Below are 14,940 nucleotides of genomic sequence, written 5' to 3' on the forward strand. Positions count from 1 at the left end.
ATGTGTCCCACCGCGGGCCAGCCCTGGCCCTGCAAAGGAAATGTACCAATTTCCTTATTAACCTGATTTGGCAAAGCAAAGCATTTTCATTCAGATCTTGTCCAGTGCCGGGGTCGCTGATGGATACCAGGCAGGGCTGGCAGGAGTGAAGCATGGCCCTGCATGCAGCAGATCAAATTACTGCTAATAAAGGAAAGAAAGAGATCTGGTGGTGCGCTGGGGAGAGCAGCAGCGGGTGTCAAGGACTTGAGGGAACTAGTTAGGCCAGGGAATCTGCTGTAAGGTGGGGTTTTGGTTTGTTTGGGGTTTGGGGTTTTTTTTTCTCCTCCTTTTTGCTGGAGATTTTGAGGCTGTTGCTGCTGGCCTGCATGTGTTTATCAGCCCGCTGCAGCTGTGGTTTGCAGGGAGGAGCAGGTCGGGTGCCGCAGGGGTGGTGGTGGTGGGGATACCATCAGCTGTGGCAGGGGCACGGTGGGCGTCATCACCAGGCAAAGTTCATCGGGAATTGCTGAGCCAAGGATTTGGCGGGCAAATCATGGAAGCTGTGGTGGTTTTGCACCTGCTGTCCCAGCAGGTCTGCTCTGTCCCTGTGCTAGGCAGCAAGCCCCTGGGAAGTGCTGGGGAAGGCAGGCATGGTACCCAGGGCAAAGCCTTCTGAGATCCTGGCTTTCCACATCATCCCCAAATCCCCTTGCTAGGACTGCAGCCAGGGGGCACAGACAGACCTCTCCTGCCCAGCTGCGGTGGTTGGGATGGTTTGGTCACCCCATCCCTGCCTGTTAAAGCCTGCCTGCAATGCAAGCGAAGCCACAGGTCCCTGGGAGCTCCCTGCGGGGTGGGAGATCGCTAGAAGAGGACCTCGAGGAGAGTGGGACAGGGCCACCCGTGCTCCTGGAGGTCCTATGGATCCTCCCCTCAACCCTGCAGCACAGTGCTGCCGTAGCCCCTGAGCACGTCACGGCCAGTTTGTTACAGTTGTGGGTGTATATTACCCTGATCTAATGATGTGCTGTTCTGGTCCAAATTTAAACAGAAACCACAGAAGCTCTCTCCTAATGCAGACAAATTTTGAGGAGGAACCTGAGTGCCTACGGGGCATCACTGTGTGCTGTTGATGCTGACCAAGCTGGATGTGGAGGTCTCCAGAACATCTCCTGCTGGGAAGGGGCAGAAAGCTCCCTTCCTTTCCAGGGAAAGCCTGAAGTGGGAGCCCAGCCCTATTACTAGACACTGGGGAACCAACAAGGGTGGATCTCTGTGTGTGAAATCCAGCAGCTCCCCATGTCCTGCTGCTCTCCAAATGAGCTGGGTGCCCACAGCATCCGTCCCCAGTCCCGCTGCCCAAGCTGGTGGGCAATGAGTGGCCGTTAAAGGCACCTTGCACAGGCAGAACATGCTCTCTGTTTATTTTTAGCTAGGAGAGACTGTGGGGTTTTTTTGTTTCCCCGCCCCCTTCCCCTATAGCAAAGAAATCCTAAAGTTTCCCATGCGAGCACAGCCCGAGGGAGGGTACGTGTGGGCTGCGAGCTTGTGCTTTGCATTCGACTTGGGTATATATTTAGGTTTCTTTAGATATCTGGCCCCCTGAGTGAGACCTGCTTTTGCAGCTCCCTGTGCCTTTTCCCGCCCTTTGTAAAAAAAAAAAACAAAACCCGAAACAAAACAATAAAAACCCCAACAAAACAAAACCAAAAAACCCCTAAAAAAACCCTAAAAAAAACCCCAACACAAGAGCTGCCAAAAGAATAACCTTGTGCTGGGGGTTGAGAAGCGGGGAGCTGGCGGGGGCTTCTTCGCTGGCTGGGGACCTGCTGTGCTGGCTTCGTTACCCCATAAGAGTCCTGCTCCCACACCTTGGTGGTGTCATGTATAGACCTGGAGGCTTTGCTGGCAGCAGGATGGGTCATGTCCGAGGTGTGAGTGTGGTGGCTCAGCTCTGGCTGGGAGTCTCCACCAATGCCTTGGCACGGGAAGCACCCTTGGGTGCATAGTCCTTGGGCAAGCTGTGGCTCTTCAGTCTTCACTGACAAGCTCATGTTGGTTGTGTCGGTGTGTGGGCTATGCCTGAAGGCAGTAGCGAATGTGTTTCTTGGTCTGGTGGCTGGGGTAGAGTTTAGGGGGGGGGGATTAGGCTGGGGGGTGCATAATGAGAAGGTGGGTGTCTTAAAAGGAAGGGAAGAAGCAGCAAAGATCAGGCATCAGGCAGCTCCTTCGTTTCCCAAAGGGCTTGGGTGAGTGGCAGGACCTGGTCTGCTGTACCAGGAGCCAGGGGCAGGAGCCAGGAATTTCTTCATTAAAGGAGTTACAGCATTTGTGCAATTTGGGGATTAAACCCCCTGTGTCTACCCTAACTTCTGCACGTGATGACCTCCTAGTACCTTCAGCAAAGGGGAAAAAACTTATGGGAAGGCACAGTGGATGAAGGTGATGAACCACTGCCTATGGTGGAATATTAGGAACAAATGATGCCCCAAAAGGATGGGAAAAGGGGCTGCTCGGTCAAGACAACTGCATCTCGATGCCAAAGAAGTTGGGAAGTGCTATGGGAGCCACCAAAAGTCATGTTGACACAGGCCTCAGGAAGGATGCTCAAAGGGGTGGTGAGCGGTTCCCCACCTCCAGATGGGAGCAAGGCACAGTGAAGTGACGGCTGGGGAGATTTGGGTATGGATGGATATTTCACCCGGGCTTTTGGTGAACACAAAGGCAGAGGCAACAAAAGCCTGGATAGTGGGAATGAGGACATGGCCACGAGCGCAGCTGATGTGGAAGCCAAGTGTTGAGACCATCACGCCCATCAGCCCAGCGCTCGGGATGGCTTCTCCCTCCCCGTGCTTGGAGGGAGCTGGCACATGAAATGGCAGGTCTGGTAACAAGTATTTTTAACAACTCCATCGAGTTGGGGGAGGCACCATCTGACTGGAGAATAGCGAATGCAATGCCTATATTTAAAAGCGGGGGGAGGAGGGGAAAAAAAGTAAGGCAGGCAGGAATAGGACTGTAAGCCTGACCTCAATTGCATGCCATTTCGGAACAGATTTGGAAGGCAGAAGAGGAAAATGAATCATGGGTTTGCCAAAGGTAGGTCACTCCGGGCTAACCTGGCATCAGAGACCTGGAAAAGCGTAGAGCTACTCTTTGTAGTAAAGCTTTTGCTATGGGAAAGTGTTGATGAAGTGGAGAAGAGGGGAAGGAGAAGAGGAGCTCTGTCAGGCTGGCAGGGAAGCGAGCAGCATCAGGATGGCACGAGGTGCTGTTGAGGGGACATAGTGGCTGGTGGTGACCGGTGGGGCTCCTCAGGGATGAGTCACAGGCTTTCCTGCTTCCAGCATCGCCTGGCTTCCCCGAGCTGGGGGGACAGAGGCTGCCACACTGGGCTGGAGGAGTTTGAGGACTGGAGAGATGTGGGATGCAGGGAGAAATGGAAAGCTGTTGTTTGTTGAGGAACAATGAAGATATCTTCTAGGAGCCCAGGTCTGCTCATTGGGCAGGAGGAGGAGGGGATGCATGGGTGACCGCAGGCCAGTGGTGCCCGGGAGGAGGAGGGGGCTTTGCAGCCAGTGTGGCAAAGTCTTGGTAGCACCATGCAGGGATGGAGTGGGACCCATCAGAATTGCTTGCGTGCGGTTTGGCTAGCAAAGCAGAGGCTGGGGATGTCCATGATTGCTATCTATAAATACATCAGGATGGGAAATAGGAAGAAGAAGAGCTATTTCAGCCAAAGGCCAATGCTGGCAAAAGAATGGAGTGGTATATAAAATAACCACTAATAAATTTAGGCTGAAAATTCGAGCGGCCATTACATCATCTGCTTGAGAGCCTTCCAGTGGGAATAGTGAGGTTTTAAGGTAAAGTTGACAAAATCTGGAGGAGATTGAGTGACGTGAGGGCGTCTGGACTCAGCAACTCCGTGAGACCCTGGCAATCTACATCCTCCCTGCAGACAAACTCCCTAGGCTCCAGCTGGGGAGCACGGTGTGTGTCAGAGCATCAGGGCTGCCAGGACGCGTGGCAGTTCCTTTTGTTTCTGGGCAGACTTACTTCAGCTTTGGGAGTGGCGAGATGGGGTACATCCACTTCTGTGTGTGTGTGTGTGTGCACACGTGCTCTTCTGTGTGCTGATGTCCTGCTGCACTGGATGCTTTGTGGTCATGCTCTCCGCCATGGGCTAGAGAAGCAGTGGAAGATGCAGTGTCTGAAATGCCAAGCCCCTCGTGTTTCCCAAACAAGCCCCCTTGTCCCCCCTGGCTGGGACCTTTGCAGCCTGCATGCTGCAAAGGTATCCGAGCAACTCTTCAGCTCCTTGGGAAATAAAAGGCCAAGTTTTGGCAGTCAGAGTGGCTAAGCAGGTACCAGATAATGAGCTGGAGCCACTGCATCCTGGATAAGCATCACCAGCTCCTGGTTTTGTAGGGAATGTTGGGATGTGCCCTAGGAAACAGGGGTTGGGGGATCCTAGCAAAGCTGGCACCAGCCAGCAGGACCAGTGTGGCCACTCAGGGCAGTACTGTTCTTGAGGCTGCTGGCATCAGCCTGGGTGGCTGGGACCATCCCTGAGCTTACCATGGCCAGTGGTGTGTCCTTGGGTATGTGGGGTCCATGACCACAGCTCCCCATCCCCTCCGCTACCGCAGCAGTGCCCCTCCTGGAGCTGCTGGCTGCTAGTGGTGCTGGGCATGTAACACCCAGCCCCCCCTAAAATCTCTCTAATCTCCTTTACCTCCACCCCTGTGGGAGCTGGGTACCCAAATGCACATAGAGGTTGGGGTCGCAGACAGCCTGTCCCATCGGGGTCCTGCCAAGCCCCTGCCTCGGGTTTCCAGGCTGCAGGTCCTCAGTGCCACCAGCTCTGCCAGGCTCACAAAATGGAGTGGAAAGAGGTGGTCTGGGTGCTGCTGTGGGTATTGCTGGCTGACATCCCTGGGGAAATTGCCCTCTGCTCCATCATCTCATCCCCATCTCCCGCTGAGCATTGCTGGAGAGAAGGCCAAAGAAGGGATGGCAATGGCCCAGCCCTGAAGAAAGATACCTTGTTCACCTGTAGGAAAGGAGCTCATCTGTTGTGCATCCCCTGTGCCAAGGACCTTGTGGAAAGCCTGTGTTTTTTGGGCAGGAGCCAGTTTTAAAGGCAAGCAATCCTGGCATGGGTGGCAGGTCCCCAATGGCATCTTGGCAGGGAGCTGAAGCCCAGCTGAGTTTGGGCGGAGGAGTGCGTGATGCCTTGAAGACTAATGCCATGGCAAATAGTGCTGTTAGAGCAGAGCATGGTGGCCTGGGTGTCTGTGCAGGGGGGCAATGAGCTCTGGCTGTATGCAATTCCCACGCATCGCTCCCACCTCCCTGGACTCGCTTCTTCTGTGGCCCTGAGGAAAGGGACTTGCGGTGGACCAGGGCTCTCAAAAGTGCAAGACCTTGAGAAGATACGCATGGTTTCCCCAGTGCTAGAGGAAGGCACTAGTGCTAGAGGAGGAGGGCAGTGAGTCTTTCCAGATGTTTTCCTCAAAGCCCTTATTGCTGCTGTGTGCCAGGTGCTCCTTGGCACTGGGGGCTCTGCCCACAGCATTCCCCTCCCGGTGCTGTGGTCTGTCCCTGCAGTGGGATGTACCGGCATCACCCTTCCTGCCTTGGGCTCAGTGTCAGGGTGGTGGGGACACCCAGCTGAGGTTCCTGCTGGTGCCTCGGTCACTGGAGGAAGGCTCCAGCACAGTGGCTTTCTCTCCCCCTCAGAGGTGTGCTTCTCCCCTCGCAGAGCCTCATCTCGGCTCCTGCACTGGCTGACCGGGAGATGTGGTGCCAATGACTCAGATGAAGATGAGGGCTTAATTAGCACGGGGAGAAGGGGGAAGAGAGAGAAAAGAGAAAGAGTCTTTCATTGCAACAAGATTGATACCACCTCCCCCAGACAGTCACGTTCTGCTGCATCACCCTCCAGCCCGGCGTCATGTGTGTCGTGCCTGACACCGGAGGACAAATGGGGCCTGGGAAGCAGCTGCAAGGTACAGAGGGGCACTGCTTTATTAAAAGCCTCAGTGAATAAATGTCTGGAGGTATTGAGCAGGGCTTGCCAGCTGCCTTTCTAGCTGTTGGGCTTCGCCCTGCAGTTAGAGCTCCCCTCTGCTCTCAGCTTCTGGGGGTTGGGGTAACGCACCCAGGGCAGGAGGGTGTCTGCAAGGTGTTAGTATGATGCCATCAGCAAAACGCCTACTTGAAGGTGTGGGGCTTGTCTGCACCAGCCCCTTTCCCGCTGTGCATGGAAGGACAAGCATCATCTCCTCTCCTTTAGCTGCCAGCTTCACTGGCCCTAAGGCACCTTATAAATCTTTCCCTCTTAACCTGAGCTGTGCTCGACAGGCACCGCTGCTGCAGGGCTGCTTTGCCCTGTCTCAGTGGGATGCAAAGGGAAGCACTGAATCAAGTGGCTGGGGGAGGCAGGCTCAGGGTGCCCCTGTGCCCTCAGCACCCCAATTTCAGGCTGCAGGGCCCTCCGTCTCTGACTATACCACTGTCTTACAGCCCCTGCATCCCTGCAGGGATGGTAGGGGGAGGCAGAGAAGAGTGGTCCTGCCTGACATGGGCTGGAGACACTGGAGGAGAGCGTGGCTGGGGCAGGATGCTGAGGGGCACCAGGCTGGCTGGGAGCTCCCATGCAGGCATGCCTGCCCAGGCAGCGCCTGGTGCCCATCAAGGCTTGGCAGGCATGGCCACGCCACCCTGAGGAGCCTGGTGTGGTCAGCCTGGAGGGATGCACCCTCCCTCTGCCCCGGGTGCTGGTGTTGAAGATAGTATCACACATGTTTTTTCTTTCCCCTCCAGACCAATGATGCCTTAGGAGCCACCTGGAACTGGCTGTACTTCATCCCTCTCATCATCATTGGATCCTTCTTTGTCCTCAACCTTGTCCTGGGAGTGCTGTCGGGGTAAGCAAGATGCTGTTCTTCCCTTCCAGGCCATGCCTCTCACATGGCTCTGAGCCCTGAGGTTGGCCCCTGGTACTGCAATGTCCCCCACGACCCCAGTAGCTGGTTCCCCCTGTCCCCTCTGTGCCTGCCTGCCCCACAGCAAGGGATCGCTCCCCAGGTCTGCTTAGCTCCGTTGCTCCCTGGGAAGCCAGGAAAGGAGCTTGAAGATACTTTCTTGTTTCACCTTGCTGAAGAGCTCGTGGGTTTGGTCACTTGCAAGAAATGATCGGTGTCAATCTGGCTACTTGGGACCTGCTGGAGGGGAGAGACTTCGGGGGTGTGTGTGTGCTTATGGAAATTTGTTTAAGTCCAGAATGTGTTTGTAGTGGGGTACACATTTGCTGACAGATGGAGTGTGGTGGGCTTGGGATGTTTTTGGGGCAGTGATGTGGGGTTCCTCCATGCTGTGCTGGCTGTGGCCAGGAGGATGTGCCTGGTGCCAGTGGGGATGCACGCTGGGGAGGGTAGGGGTGCCTGGAGCGCACGTGAGCAAGCCAGGGATGTAGGGACAGTGCATCTGTCCCTTTTCTGCTCTTCCCAGGGGAAAGGAGGTTTTAATCCAAGTCATTAAGCTGGGTTTGGAGAGAAAAATGTTTCTTGTCTCCATGGCAATGAACTGTGGTTGCATCAGCACATCCTCCACCTGGCAGGGGTTGGTGCAGGGGGAGAGCATGCCCCCTCCTGCACTGGGAGGGGGACGTGGGCTCCTCTGCCCTTGCCATAGGTGGCAATGGAGACGCCGTGCCCAGCAGCAGGTCATTTTTTTCCTAATTGCCCATCACTAGTGCCACCGTAGCACTGGTTTGGCCAGCTGGAAAGCCCTTTGATGCAGGGATCTATGTGGAGACTGGCCCTGGTCATCTCTATTGCTGTCCTAAGTGTCTCCATGAGTTCAGATGTGATGGTGGTGGTTTCAGGAGTACTTCTGGAGTGGCAGGCTGGGCTTCAGGGTCTGTTGGTGGGTTGAATTTCCCCAGCTCCCAGTCTGGAGTCTGACTGAGGCCAGGGGCTCTGGGGACAGGCTGTGAGAAGGGGTTCACACTGCCTTGCAGGGAGGGAGCTTCTATGGAGGATGAAGATGTCCAAGCAGTGCTGGATGGCTTTCGCATTTCTAATGACACATGCAGAAAAGTCCAGCTGGGTGTCAGCATCCAGCAGGAGCTTTCCTACAAAAGCCCAGAGAAGGAAAGTTAGGAAGCCTGGGGCTAGGCAGCTGCAGTAGCACCCTTATTGCAGTGTTGAATTGTGCCGATGTAGTGTGTTGTGTGGATACTGAGGCTTTTGGTGCTGGCGTGATGCTGAGAGCAGCCTGGGGACATGGTAGCACTGCTCTGGCCTGCAAGCCAGCCACTGGCAGGAGGACCACAGGGTGGCTGGTGGGATGCCCAGCCCATGCACCAGGACTGCATGAGACAGCTGTTTCCATGCCCACTGAATGGGATGCAGTTTTCTAGGGCTCTTTGCAGGCGCCGGCTGGCATTTCGACTGTTTGTTTATTGCTAATAGGGTTTGTATTGGGGAAGGATGCAAGTAGGTGGGTGGCCTAATTGGCAATGGAGATGCTCTAGTGGCGTGCCAGATATCTAGGGAAAAGCACGACTGCTCAGCTCCCCGGAGGGCTGAGCGAGGTGAGTGGAGGTGGAGAGCTGGGCTCTGCCACCTGATGGCAAGGCCACCACACTTGCGCTCCCGCCTAGCCACAGCCACAGACATCCTCTGTGGCTCGGTCAATACAGTATCTTGGTGGTGGAGCATCCTCTTGCCAAAGCTGCTGCCAGAGCCACAAAGGGGTGCAACGCGGGGTGGGAGAAGGTACTTCTGCATGCAAACAATGTATGTCCTTGAGTGCAATAAGAAGGGCTTTGTTCCTCACTTTGCTTCATTAGTTTTTGTTGTTTTTAACACTTCTCGCAATCCTCTTGTGCTGGAAGAGAGCACCTGGCTCTGCTGTGGGAGCAAAAGGGTGACCTTTCCATCTCCCATCCTCGAAGCTGGATGAGCAGGCAGGGTCTGGCTGGATCCCCTGCACGCCCTGCGGCTGGGCTGAGCTGGGAGGAGAAGGTCACTTTGGGGATGAGCTCCATGGAAACAACTCCATGCGACGGAGACCTTTCCCTGGTATTACGGCACTGCTCTGGGGGAAGAAGGCAGCCTGCCCAGCTAGCTGAAATCACCATCGCTTTGTTAACTTGGGGTGTAGCAAGCCCTGGTAGCCCGCTTGCAGAAACCTGGACCCACGTTACTTGCAAACTGCACCATCTGCGCTGGTGGATAATGAGGTCCACTCAGGATTTCCAGCCTTCTCGAAGTCCACGCTCACAAGCTGCTGCAGAGCTGCCTTGCTGCCCTCACTTTGCCTTGGCAGTGGTTTTCTTTGGGGAAACAATCAAACACCCGAGACAGGTCCTGAATGTGAAGAGGCTGCAGGAGGACATTTGTATGTTTAACTTGCCACCATCAGAAGTTTGCTGGAGCCCAGATTTAGCAATCTTCTGGTTGTGATGTGCATCTCTCCCAACAGTCAGTTCCCCAACTGTTAAGCTGAGGCATGACCTCCGTGATGTAAACAGCCTGGATCCATCTGCTCCTAAGCACAAAGTATGTGGGAGAGGAAAAGAAATTATTTCCATCATACCAAGGCTCCTCGATTTTTCTCTCTAAATACTAACACGCACACATGCACTGGAATTGCATGCAACGCTATTAAGAGGAGATGGAGTCACTCCAGACAGGGGCTTGGAGAGCCAGTTCTTCTGGGGCTTTGGCATTTATTACTGTGTCTATTAACTTTCCCCCTCCATGGGTGCAATTATGGATCAATTAATTCTAACTGAAAGCAGGAAAGAAGAAAAAAATTGGCCCCGTTCCTCTTTGAGAGCAGGTATGAAGCCCAAGGAGATGTGACTGCTCAGCTTTTAAAGCTACACAAGCTACCAAAATAATCCTGGCAGAAGAGAGTCAGTGGGAGCGAGCGAGGATGGAGCATCAGCTGAAATACCCTGTTTTCTGCCACGTGGCAGCTGGCGGATTTGGGAGCTCGGGAAGATGCTGAGACTCATATCAAGTGTTGCCTGCAGCCGTCCTGTGGCCTGAGGCTGGTGTCCTCCAGCACCCTGCTGCGGTGGGGCAGGGTGTCCTGCAGCTCTGTGCCCCTTGCCAGGGAGAACCGCTGTAGTGCAGAGAGGGAATCACGTGCTGCAGGAGGGGTGGGGGGCGGACGGGACCCCCACCACCTTGCAGCTGACCACCCATTGCAGGCAGTGCCCTGCGGTCGGTCAGCTCTGACGCAGGGGGATACAGAAGGTGCATGTGCCCCATGCTGGAGATTTGCAAAGGTTTGCGCTCTCTTCTTTGTGAAATGTGTTGGGTTTTTTGTTTGTTTGGGTGGTGGTGGTGGTGTTTTGTTTTTTTTTTTTTCTTTTTCAGCTGTTCCTTGTGTAAAACAATTTGGATCTGTGCGTTCGGGCTGCATCTCCAGAGCAGCAGAGATGCAGTGAGAGCTATGCTGCCCCATCCCTGCTGCCTGTGGCACATACGGTGCTGCTGTGGCAGTAATGCCATCCCAGTAATGACCACAGCTCACCACTGGTCCTGTCCTAGCCACTGCAGGGGTCCGGCCCGCTTTGCCCCTCCTGGCAAGAAGATGGCTTATGTCTAGCTTGTTGCTGGGAGCAAGGAGGTGAGAGAGTGAAGATGACAAATAAGCCATGCTTGGAGGTCTAATGCTGAGGACTCATGTGGAGTTTCTCATACCAGACAGGCTGTGTTTTGACTCTTTTCCATCTCCTATTCCCCAGCCCCTGCAGAGGAAATCTGGTTTGCAATCACCCTCCTCCATTCATTGCAGCATCTGTCCTCCTGCTGAGGGCCAGTAGACTCCTTTCCCCCTTCCAGTCTCGTACTTCCAGCCCGTTTCCAGGGCGACAAAGCTGCTATAATCATCGGTGTTCGCGGTCCGCAGCAATAGTTGAGTGGGCACAGCATGGAAGGGGATGCTGCCCGACCTGGGATGGCTGGGTCCTTGGGCCTGCCAAGGAGAAGACCTCTCTGGAAGTTGATGGCGGAGCAAGACATTGAGCATGATGGCAAGAAAAATGAAATCCATCTGCCTTGTACCAAACAAGAGACTAATTTAAATCCTTCTAATTGCTTCCACTCATCCTGGTGATGTTAAGTCTTTTCTCCCTTTAAGTCTTTTCTGCCCCCCACCCCCAGCTCTTGCACTAAGCCTTTGAAAGAAACGACTAATGTTATAATTAAAGGATCAATTTAGCAAGATTTCTTTGTCTTAAGATCTTCTTTCTTTCAGGTTGGGTTAGCGCTGCGTTCCCAGTCTCCGGAGAGTTTTCTTCAGCTCCTTCAGGAGCCTTCTGTACCATCTCTGAAATCTTTTCACTTCACTTAATTTGAATTTTTTTCCCATCCAATTTTGAGGCATAACAAATGATGAATAAAATAAGTTTTATAGCAATTAATAATAAGGGTGTTGAAGGAACGAGTGTACATTTTCTATGGAGGCAGGGGTTTTTTTTGCCAGCTCTACACAAAACCTGTGCACTGTGCATTCAAGCTAGATTAGGTGGTTTGAAGCCAAAGATGCTGGGAAGAGGATTAATGTCTTGGAGGCAGGTGGTTTGTGGAGGGGGAAAAGGGGAGACATGTTGCCACAACGCAGGAAAGCTTGTGGAGAGATCATGAGTTGATAGCAAGAAGACAACAAACATGCCCACAAAATATTGCAATGGAAGCGTGAAAGCTTGGAAGCATCTTTTTTTTGTGGTTTTTTTTTTGTTTGTTTGTTTGTTTTGTTTTGTTGGGGGGGTTTTGTTTAATGGTTGTAGCATCTCAGGAAGTGGCTTGGATGAGGTGTAAAATGCCCGTGCCTGTTGTGTGTTTGGAGATTTGCTGGCTGGCACCACTTTTGAATGGAGGTGAGAGTGTAATGAGGAGGGGGGCTGTGGTGCCTCTCACCAGATCCCCCAGCACCATTGTGGGGTGCACGTTGTTTGGGCCGCCTTTGGTGAGAAATGGCCACACTTGTCGCTTTGTTCTGGGGAAGCTCTTGTGTCATTGGTGTGGCATTTGAACATGAGTGAAGCAAAGGAGCTTTTAGGTTCTTCATCTATATTCAGCAGCCAGGTGGGCATCCATATTCAATGAGTGCCTCTCTTCCTTGCTCTGCTGTACCACCTTTCTGCGGAGGGCCTCCAAGCCCTTTGCAAACAAGCTGCTTGACAAAGAGATGTGCGTGTCTGGTGCGCTGTATCTCCCGGTGCTAGAGGGAATAATGACTCCTCTTACTGCCAGCCGGACAGGATTAAAAAAAATACACAACAAAAAGATGACTCGGAGATTTTCCCCTTTGATTTCCCTTTGCAAATTATTTGTTGGCGTGTCTCAGCTGCTTCAGATTTGCTCTTACTTGTGTCTCCTTGCAAATTTGCTCTGTGAACTACCCGTTGTCTGCGGGCTGTGGGTGAAAAGGCTCAGTTTTGATCCTCTCAATAAAGCACTCGGCGGATAGTTCTTGCTTACAGATTGCTTTTGGAATTGTTTGTTCCAGATGGTTGTAATTTCCATCATCCTAGTTAATGACAGCAATCGTGTGGCCGTGGCTGTAGCTCTTTGACTTGGCAGATGGCTTTGGAGATGCCCAGTTCCTTCATGATGGACTCCATCCTTGCAAGGGGGTGCTGGGCACTGCTGTTGGGTGAAGTAGACAGGATGCTCCAAATGAATCACAGTGTTACCAGTTCTTTGTACATTGTAGGTGACTGTTTGTTTGTTTTGCAGTGTCGGAGTGACATATCTAGCAGTTGCATTGTGGGTTTCACACTTGAGGGTTGGTTCTGAATTCATTGTATCTGTGTGCTGAAGGCATCAATTAGAGTGCTTGGAAGTTTCTGGGAAGTTAACGTGATGAAATGTTGAAAATCAGAGATTTTTTTTTGTTTGTTTGTTTTTTTTTTTGCCATGCTGTAACTCACCTGCAGTACTGGCCATGCACCTTTCATCTGCAGATCGCTGTCACTTGCAAAAAGGGACTATGAAACTGTTCTCCACTTACAGAGGATAAAAACTGGAGCATAGGAGGGAAGGGGAGGAGTGATATTTTCCCAGCTTTGCATGAGCCAGTGGGAGTGATTGCGAACAAAGCCCGGGGCCCTTGAAGCAGTGAACCTGTGCTGCTCATACCAGCCCTGCCTGATAAGAAAGAAATAAAATCAAGAGCTTCCATTTCTGCTTCTTGCTGCTGGGGATACCAGGCCCTCCACCACCTTTCTGTAGCTTTCTTGCAGCATGGGTTGACCATGCTATTACTGCCTTGGGTGCAACATTGCCAACAGCAGACTTCTCTGAGCAGTGGAGTCAGAGATGCAAACCTCTGCGTTGTTACCCTTGGAAAAATGTTGAAACTGAGACTCTACAACTGGAATGTTAGTGGCTCCCTTCTCCTGGTGGTATTTGTCCACAAAGAAATTTGTGATTTGTTTTTCTCTACTTCAAAACAAGAAGCTTTCCACACTGTTGGCTGCTCTGAGCCCATCCCAAGTGCCATGGAAAACCTGCCTTGTTTTTAAAGGTTACAGCAGGGTTGAGCTGAACACAAAGCAAGCATCCACGTGTGCTTTTCTCACTTTGATTATGGAGTGCTACTTATTCTTGGAGAGTATGCGTGAAGTGTGTGGAGAGGGCCTGATCCCACCCGAAATGCAGAGACTGGACTGGACACCTGCGCCTCTGCAGGGATCCATTGGTGACGGACAGATGCTCAGCTGTGTTGCCAAGCGATGAGTAAACCTGCTCTTGGATGAATGAGAGGCTGTTGAGTGAAGCTAACCATAGACAAGAAGCAGGGATTACTGGAAAGAAGAGGTATTTAAAGTCCTTGCTCTTCAGTGGGCTGTGTGGCCTTTCAGCAGGTGCAAAGTCTGAGTTCTCTTGTGTTTCTCACTGCTTTGAGCCATTTCAGTGTCTCCATTGCTGCTCTGGCTCTCCATCAAATCCCAATTATTTGAATTCTTGAACTTCATCTTCAGAAGTGCTCAAAGCCTGGACCCAAGAGGTCCCATAACACACCTGGCCAACAGTGACCCTGTCCCTGCTGCTTTGGGCCCTCTGTGGGCGTCTTGACTTTGCTTCTGGTGGCTTCTCATGTGGAGCTCCTCTGTCCTCTCCACACTCGTGAGACAGTTGCCCACTTGGGCTGCCTTCTCCCTGTGTCTTCCTGTTGTCATTGCCTATCCCTTCCGCCTCTGTTTGTGTTCACTTCTCCTCTTAGCATGGGGTGTCAATGCAAACTAGCATGACGAGGTCTTTCTGAATCATTCATGCTGCTTGGTATCATCCTGTCTAATATGAACCCCTTTTGGATCTGGTAGAAGTGACAGACATCAGTAAGTATCTGTAATAAAATCTGATTTAAATCAATTGTAGTCATAGAATACCAGGTTGGAAGGGACCTCAAGGATCATCTTATCCAACCTTTCCTGGCAAAAGCATGGTCTATACAAGATGGCCCAGCACCCTGTTGAGCTGAATTTTGAACGTGCCCAATGTTGGGGACTCCACCACTTCTCTGGGGAGATTATTCCAATGGCTGATTGTTCTCATTGTGAAAATTTTTCCTCTCATGTCCAGTTGGAATCTCCCCAGGAGTAACTTATACACATTACCCCTTTTCCTTCCATAAAAAGGGAGTTTCCATCTTCTTTGTAGCCACCCTTTAAATACTGGAACTGATAAGGTCTCCCCTAAGCCTTCTTTTCTCAAGGCTGAACAAACACAGTTCTCAGCCTTTCCTCGTATGGCAGGCTTCTCTGATCACCTTTGGGGCTCTTCTCCGGACCCTCTCCAGCCTGTCTACATCTGTTGTATAGCAGGGACCAAAACTGAGCACAATATTCCAGGTGTGGCCTGACAAGCACTGAGAGTGGGATAATGAAGTGGGATAATGAAGTCTTTCCTTCTGCTGGTGATG

The 14,940-nt window shown here is 52.4% G+C and overlaps 1 protein-coding gene across 4 annotated transcripts in view; it reads left to right on the forward strand.

Annotated features, from left to right (window-relative positions):
• The window catches only part of CACNA1E (calcium voltage-gated channel subunit alpha1 E), a 150,284-nt gene that overhangs the window by 81,012 nt on the left and 54,332 nt on the right, over positions 1-14,940 (forward strand). For all 4 annotated transcript variants that reach the window (XM_055815156.1, XM_055815154.1, XM_055815155.1 and 1 more), the window contains exon 9: positions 6,814-6,917. In XM_055815156.1, the coding sequence (XP_055671131.1) occupies positions 6,814-6,917 (104 nt within the window). The remainder of the gene's footprint in view (positions 1-6,813; positions 6,918-14,940) is intronic.

Source organism: Falco peregrinus, chromosome 10 (genome assembly GCF_023634155.1).
Source record: "Falco peregrinus isolate bFalPer1 chromosome 10, bFalPer1.pri, whole genome shotgun sequence".
Classification (NCBI taxonomy): Eukaryota; Metazoa; Chordata; class Aves; order Falconiformes; family Falconidae; genus Falco; species Falco peregrinus.